We start from the raw sequence: 8,323 nt of genomic DNA, 5'->3' as shown, positions 1-8,323 counted from the left end.
TAGTCATTTGCAAGTTAATTATCCTCTATGAGTTTGTTTCTTCAACTGTGGAAGGCCAACTGTTGAGAAGATTAGAGAAAATAGACAAAAGTTACTTAGCAGAGTGCTTGTCATTAGAATTGTAGGCACTTAACAGATAGTGATTGTTATTTATTTGAAGACTTTATATACTTTCCAGAGTTTTCCCTCTACTGGATGATTTAGAGTTTACATTTAGAACATAAAACTGGCTTTAAAATTTTCATTTTGAGTAGTAATACATTAAGTAAAATGTATTTATAATTGTTCTTTACTTGAAAGGGATAAATATGTTTCATTTTACTAAAAACCACAAATCATCTAATTTTGGCACAATGCACTATTATACAGATGCATAAATATTATTAGAAAAACATTAATACTTCCAGAGGTCTCTAATGTCTGATGTGCTATAGCTGTGATTAGACTTCATTAAATCTTTACATGTTGTGTTAATATAATTTTGGTTAATCTTTTTTTTTTCAATCATTTCATTACAATACAGAATAACAAACTTCAGGGTACTAGGTAACATATATAGTTTTTATTAAAACTTGCTTCACATCAATTTGCTAATCCTAAATAACAGATATAGGGACAATGGTAGATTTGGTTATTATACAATTATATAATTTTTAGGGAACAAATCATTATGAATGATTTTATTTTTCTTTGATAGGTTTTAATTAAAGACCACAGGTAAAGAAAAAAAAAGATTTCTAGGTTAATCATTTCATAAAAGTAGAAAAAAACATTTAGACTGTACTATGTAGTATATAAATGTTTTTGAGAACTGAGCAATCTTACATTAGGTTCCAAATGTAAAAGATATATACTTTTTGTGTCCTATAGAAAACTTTAATCCATGAATGGTAAGGTTTCAGTAACTAATAATTTTAGTAATATCTTGTCCCCATATGATGTTGGAAACTAGCCTGGCTGAAATGGCAGTCACTACTTTGCAACTCTTCGTAAATAAAAAGAGCTTTCATTTAATCATGTGCTTAACATTTAGTTACGTGCTTTGTGTACAACTTCTCATTGGATTATTTTTCCCAGATGAGAAAAAGAAGCCTTAGATTAGGTAACTCACCTAAGGTCACACAGAGCTGGAAAGAAGACCCAAGTGCTCAAACCTGTGCATTCCACCTTTACACAATATTGCCCTCCCATAAAGTTAGGAAATGAAATAACACCTTGGCACATAGAACTTAGAACTAGTTCTGATTTCTTCTTTTCACTCCACAACCGTATCTGACTGTGGGTATCTGACAGCTACTGAGAACTTTTTTGGGTGCTAGACCATAGGGCGCAGGTGATCAAGGGGCACTTAATTATATATCTACTTTCAATATGTAGCTTTTGTGGATCTAAGGAGAAACTGGTGTTCAAAGAAAGAGAAAGCATAGATAGACTACTGGAAGTTTGCATCATCCTGACTGACCTTTCTGGGGCTTCCTTCATGACACTGATGGTGAACTTTACATTTACAGCGGCAGAGGGCAGTAGGGGAACGGTGTCAACTCCCTGGGCTTCTCCGACAATAACATCTCTATGTCCTGGAAGCCTTTTGGCTTCAGCAAACAGAAATGGTAACTAGTCACATGCCAGCCCATTGTGTCACCAGAAGAAAATCAATCTGCTTATATTTCATTTTTTAAATGGGGTATTAAGATTCTAAAAATAGAATATATAAATAATGTTACTGATCTGTGTTTTGGAATTTATATATCTTTGAGAGGTGACTTTTTAAAATTTTTGCTTATAAAACTGTTTTAAAGGTGACTTTTTTTTTCTTCAAGTAACAAATTTAATTTTGTGGGTATTTTGGTAGCGAGGGAAATGGATGGGAAAGTAAGTGATCACAGCTTCCCTGTGACGATTTCATGTATTCTTCGTAGATAAGCTGAATAATTTTTCAAAATGTAGACTCTAATATATTTGTTCTGAAACATCATGATGTGTGTTGGGGGGCTTGGGGGGAAAGGGAGAGAGAGCATCTGGGGATTCCTGAAGTGGGAGCGGGGAGTGGGACTTGGTAGGAGGTGGCAGCTGAGGGGGCTGGAAAGGGAGACAGGTGCTACACATAAACAGTCCTCTGGGCTATGCTAATGAAACCACAATTAGTCTTTTAGGCAGAATTGCAGGTGGGCAGATTTGTATTTAAATCTCTGAAGAAGATGAGTTGTAGACAGACAAGGTCTTTGAGGTCTGGAGGCGAGCAAACCAGTTATAAAGGCTGTTGCTATTACCTAGAGCAGAGATGAAGTCTTGAACTAGGGGAGTATTAGAAAAGGGGAGAAGAGGACAGAATTAGAAATCAATAGATTGCTTGGATGTAAGAGGGTCAAGGGAAAACAAGCAACCTACTGTGATACCAGGTTCCTGCTTGAGTGTTGTCATATACTGCTGAGAAGGGGTGTGGGTGGAGTGCAGCTTTGGGGGATTAGTTTGAGTATGTTGTATCTGTGGTGCCTATGGGGTATCTAGACAATTTTTTATTATTGTTTTTTTAAGTCATATGATTTAAAAGCTCGAAAGAGAGTGTAGGGCTGTGTCATTAATAATGAATATTAGTAGTCAGAGAGACGTAGCATGCCTGATACTTTGAGAAGGTGGTTTCTGGAGCCAGATTACCTGAGTTTGGTTTCTAGGTCCATCATTTGCTGACCATGTGAGCTTGGGCAAGTTACATGACTTCTCTGTGCCTTAGTTTTCTCATCTGTTGTGAGAATTAAATGAGCTGGTATATATGTAAGGCTTTTAGATTAGTACTTGGCACATAGTAAGCCCCATATGCTGGTTTGTTGTATTGCTGTTATTTTGATCTTAGCTCTCATTTATTGGAAATTTGTTCTGGTCCCAGCCTGTACTAAGAGCTTACAGGTAATTTCTCACTAAATCTCCATGACACCTTGTGATGGTGATGCGGTTATCACCTAGATATAGTTTCTTTCTTTCTTTCTTTCTTTCTTTCTTTCTTTCTTTCTTTCTTTCTTTCTTTGATGTTGTTTCTCCCTTTCTTCCTGTCTTTCTTCTCGCTCTCTGTCTCTCTGTCTCTCTGTCTCTGTCTCTCTCTCTCTCTCTCTCCCTCCCTCCCTCTCTCCTTCCCTCCCTCCCCCCCATCTCTCTTTCTTTCTTTCTTTCTTCACATTATTTCTTTGGTTATTATTATCTAAAGAAACTCAGACCTCAGAGAAACTAAGCAACTTTTCCAAGGTAACCCACTGGAAAACGATGGACAAAGCCAGGATGGAAATTCAAGTTTGAGGGACAACAGGAGCCCAAGCCCATTTAGATGATATTTGAAACCACGAGAGAGGGTGACATCACCAGGGTGGGGAAGAGAGTGTGTGAAGGGAGAGGCTCCAGGGAACACCAGCGTTCCTCCACGGGTGAGAATGAAAGCAGAGAAAAGCAACTGACACAACGCGTGTGAGAGGCGAGAAGCAGGTCCATTGCAGCCGTGGCCCAGTCAGGCAAATATTTCCTTTACAGTCTGCTCTGATAAGCCCTCCTCTTCCACTACCCTTAACACTGAAATTTTACATTTTAAACTTCTCTTTGTTATGAAAAAAAAAAAAAAAAAGCTAAAAAACTAAATAACACATGAGTCTTGATTTCTATACCAGAGGCATCACATTATTTAATAGATTTGAAGTATGATAAAAGTGCTTAAAACTTCGAAGCTCAGAGCTTCCGATGTGTATTAGGTCCTAAGAGTTTTCTCCCTTCCCTAGGCAGTGACCATAGATCAGATTAGTCATCACATGTGTGTCTGTGCCCAGCTCAGCGTTTCCTCCAGGGTCCTCTAACCTGGATTCGCTGTCTTCGCCTGGAGTCCTCTGGCTTTTAGTCTGTATATTTGTATTAGTTTGCTAGGGCTGCCATAACAAACTGGAGCTTGGTATCATCACAAACTGGTGGCTTCAACAACAGAAATTTATTTTCTAAGAGTTCTGAAGGCTAGAAGTGCAAAGTCAGGGTGTTCGCAGGATTGGTTTCTTCTGAAGGCCTTAAAGGAAAAATCATCCCAGGTCTCTCTCCCCTTGGCTGTCTTCTTTCTGTATCTTCATCTGTCCCTGTCTATGTTCAAATTTCTCTTATAAGGACATCTGCGACATTGGAGTGGGCCCCGCCCTAATGACTTCATTTTAACTTAATTACCTCTGTAAAGACTCAGTTCAAAGAGGGTCACACTCTGAGGTACGCTGGATAGGACCTCAACATATGAAATTTGGGGGGACATAATTTGGTCCATAACATTATTAATTCACTTTGCTGAGTTCAGTATAGAAATGCAGTACAAGGAAAAAAACATATTCTGCTCTACTATTTTATGTTATTAACCAAAGAAAATAAATGTTCATTTTATGTCTCAGTCAGATCTTCCTTCTCCAATTCATAAGAAGATATTTAATAAAGAAGACTTTTTCTTCTCTTGATAAGGAATGAAGATGTGCATTCAGTTTTAAAGTTAAAATCAATGGATACACTTGTTCATTTAGAATATTGACTTGAGGTCAATATCCTTTAGGAAGTGGAAAAACCATGACCAACATCCCTGGGTATTAAGTGCAGCCCCTCTTCTAGGTGTTGTGGGCAAGATGGCCTTGAACTCAAAGTATATATAATTCCATGTTATTGTTCTTCACCTTTTCGGCATCATGGAGGCTTTTGGAATCTCGCGAACGTTAGAGCTTTTCTTCCCAGAGATATTTATGTAAGATTATAAACAAAATTATGTACACAGCTTATCTTGTAGCATTGGATCAAAATACTTTTTATAAAGAATTGTGCCTTTTCAATCCATTTTACGTGCAAAATTGATTTCAGGCAACATTCTAAAAAAAAAAAAAGGAAAGAAAAAAATCCAAAGTGTGCAAATAAATTTCAAAATAAACTTTGTTTTTGCTAAAAAATAAATTTCAATGAGAAGGCATCTCTCCTTTGGCTTGAATGAGCAGCTGAAATTACCAAGTGGTCTTTGGCATTGCAGCATAAGCGCATTCACAGAGACTTTCTGTTTTCAACAAACGTTGAAAAGCTGGGCTCACAACAGCATGTTGTAGCAAACAGAATTCATGTTCACAGATGGCATGATAGGCTTGTGACAAGGGAACACCAAGATATTCTAAGACTATCTGAATTAGAGTTATGTCTTTTAATTTCCGTTGGCTTCACATCAGCAAGGGGATGCTGTTGACGTTAGCAAAGGGAGAACGAAGAAACATGTTTCAATTTTCAGGTTGTCTGAGCAGAAGTACGTTAAAGAGTTGTGGGGAGTTCCAAGTTGTCGGCATATTTCTGTATCACAGATTTGTAAACGAGAAGTTCCTATTCTGCTTTCATTTCATGAGAAAACATTTCGAAAAGTCAATGATTCAAGGCCCTGGCATTAACAAAGTTGACAACTTGCTGTAGACAAGCAGACCATTGAAAGCAATGAGTCCGAAAGCTTGCTGAATAAAGATACTTCCTGTAAGCTGTTACCAAGCGCCACAGGTGTTCTGTCTATTCACAAAGTGCCCCAATAAGTCTGGTTTGCAGAAGAAACTTCTCATTATTTAAAATATATTGATGAATTTTAAATTTCAAAAAAGGCTTGCTAAATAGAAATTCTTTTTTGAAGGCATCTGGCTACATAAAGATGCTTCTGATTCCTCTATCACATGGCCCCAAATATTTTACAAAGTCAATCATGAAATAATTTCATTTCTTAGGGGCACCACTCTAACCTTCTCCTCCGACTCAGACCACTCACTCATTTGACCATTTCTGGGGTACACAGCTTTTACCAGTCTTCTTGTTGCTATTTTAAGACTAGACTGCTACATCAGGGCAGACCAAATTTTGGTAAAGTCTTGCCTTTTCAACTCCAGCCTTCTTTCTTGAAAAAGATCTACACTAATACATTTTTGCAACAAAAAGTATGAGATGCTACTTGAGCATTTTCTGCTTCATGCTCCTTCCATTGGTAAGAATGTTGCCGTGCAAAAGCATTGGGTCTTTGGTGTTCCATTGCACCCAGTGGAAAGCAAAGCCAACAGATGTTTGATGTTTCTTCTTCATTATTTTCTTTGATAGTGTCTAACCTAAGTCAGTCCTGAAGTAAACAAGGACAGATGCTCATCATCATAATGGCAGGGCACATATTTTAAAATTTCTACCAGTAAATGGCTGTTCTGGCACATGTCAACACTGACGAGTACATGGTTCATGTCTACAGAAGCAGCCATGGTAGTCATAAAAATATTGTATTCTCCAAGATATTCTGGAAAAAAGTCACATAAAAATTCTCTGCTGTGTGTGTCTGTGCATTTCTGTCTCCATGTGTGTGTTCACTTGTGTAACCATATGTCTGACTCACAGACCTCCCTCAGATGCACTTCCATGGACTTCAGGACAGTATCTTCAACCAAACCCCAGTCCAGTGTGATGTTGACAACGATGGATGTGAGCCCAACGGCGGGAGATCCACTTTCCTGGTGGCCATAGAAAAGGCCTCATGGGGACCCAATGAGATAATACTGGAGCTGAAACTTGAAGACTGAGTAGAAGTTTATTAGGTTGAGAAGGGGAGAAAGGATATTTTAGACAGAAACTGAGAAGGGAGCTGCCATAATAGGAGAAATGTGGGTAGTGTGAATGGTTCCAAGAAACTAAGAGTTATACTGGAAGTGTCCAGCTACCAAGACAGAGGAAGCTATTTAGGTGTGAATTTTCACTCTGTTATTAATCTGTATGACCCTAGACAAGTTTCTTAATTTTTTTTGCCTTAGTTTCCCCATTTTTATATGGGTATGGCATTTGAGGGTCAGCTTGTCCCAGGATCTTGCATTTATTCAAATAGGATTTCTTTAAAGCCTCCTTGGCACACCAAGTACATGAACACCCTATGAAAAGGGATAAATAACAATAACGATAGCTTTTTCTGTGGAAACAGTCACGTGGAGGGGAGAATGGCCATCTCCTCTCCCCTCTGTGGCCTGTGCTTGTCCACAGATATCAGTATACTCTGAAAAGGGGGAATCATCTGGCAAAAATGTCACTTCACCTGCTGTGTTCAATAATCCCATTCAACCAGATGCTATAAACTTTGATAACACAAACTTGCGCAAAAAGAATAGACAGCCCTGTGCTCTCAGTGGATTAGGAGGTCATCAAACCAGTGCTGAGTCATGGGATGCTGGCAGAGCTGTAGCTTGCATTCCCAGAGTCAAGGAATCAGGACCCATTGTTCTGGCCAGGGTGCTTTTGGCAGTATGTGCCGTGGGGGCCACACGTTTGCATCAGCCCAAACCTGGAGCCATTGGCATCATAGAATGAACACAACGCAGAAGTGATATTCCATCTGCTGTGCCCTGGATGCCTGGGCCTGACTAGCACCGGTCATGTCTCAAGGTCATCAAATTAAGAAAGTTCCTGAACTTCCTGTGGCGGTTGAAGATAAAGTTGAAGGCTACAAGAAGACCAAGGAGGTTGTTTTGCTGCTTAAGAAACTGAAGGCCTGAAATGGTATCAGAAAGGTCTCTGCCTCCTGGCAAATGAGAGCCGGCAAGGGCAAAATGGGAAACGTCGCCATATCCAGCGCAGGGGACCTTGCATCCTCTATAACGAGGACAACGGCATCATCAAAGCCTTCCGAAACGTCCTGGGATTACTCTGCTTAATGTAAGCAAAATGAACATTTTTAAACTTGCTCCCGGGGGCATGCGGGCTGTTTCCGCATTGAGACGGGGAATGCTTTCTGTAAGTTAAATGATCGACGTGGCACTTGGAGTAGAGCTGCCTCTCTCAAGAGTAATTACCACCCTCCTACATATGAGACGTTCAGTACAGACCTTATCAGAATGCTGAAAAGCCCAGAGACCCAAAGAGCCCTTCGAGCACCATGTGAGAAGATTTGGCGCAGAGTCTTGGAGAAGAAACCACTGAAAACCTGAGAATCATGTTGAAGCTACACTCTTGTGCAAAGGCCACATGGTGGAACACCATTCTTCACGAGGCCAAGAACCACCAGCTATCTGGATGGATAGCGTTTCATCTCCCTAACGCCTGATGTAGAAGCTGTCATTACATCCATGGTGAGGAAACCGAGGCCTAAATAGGTTAAGAGACAGCCAGAATCTCTCAGGGAGCAGCCATAGAGCCAGCACTTAAATCAGGCTTTTGTACTTGATTTCAAATTTCATTTGGTATTTCATTTGGTCTTCAATTGTGGCCCATGGGCACTATGCCTAGATTCACATTCTCCAGCCAGCCCCTCAGAATGAAGCTTTCTGTTGGTGGTCTCATTTCATGG

At 39.6% G+C, this 8,323-nt stretch overlaps 1 protein-coding gene and 1 pseudogene across 1 annotated transcript in view; both read left to right on the top strand.

Moving 5' to 3' along the window:
• Nucleotides 1–6,572, top strand: part of SPAM1 (sperm adhesion molecule 1) — a 16,639-nt gene extending 10,067 nt beyond the window's left edge. Inside the window, exon 4 of the mRNA XM_006910668.1 lies at nucleotides 6,391–6,572. Within this exon, the coding sequence (XP_006910730.1) occupies nucleotides 6,391–6,572 (182 nt within the window). The remainder of the gene's footprint in view (nucleotides 1–6,390) is intronic.
• Nucleotides 6,573–6,821: 249 nt separating this feature from the next.
• LOC102890878 lies at nucleotides 6,822–8,080 on the top strand (annotated as a pseudogene).
• Nucleotides 8,081–8,323: the final 243 nt, after the last annotated feature.

This window comes from Pteropus alecto, unplaced genomic scaffold (assembly GCF_000325575.1).
Source record: "Pteropus alecto unplaced genomic scaffold, ASM32557v1 scaffold22, whole genome shotgun sequence".
Classification (NCBI taxonomy): domain Eukaryota; kingdom Metazoa; phylum Chordata; class Mammalia; order Chiroptera; family Pteropodidae; genus Pteropus; species Pteropus alecto.
Note: the sequence above shows the minus strand (reverse complement) of the source record. Positions and strands in the feature narration are given on the sequence as shown.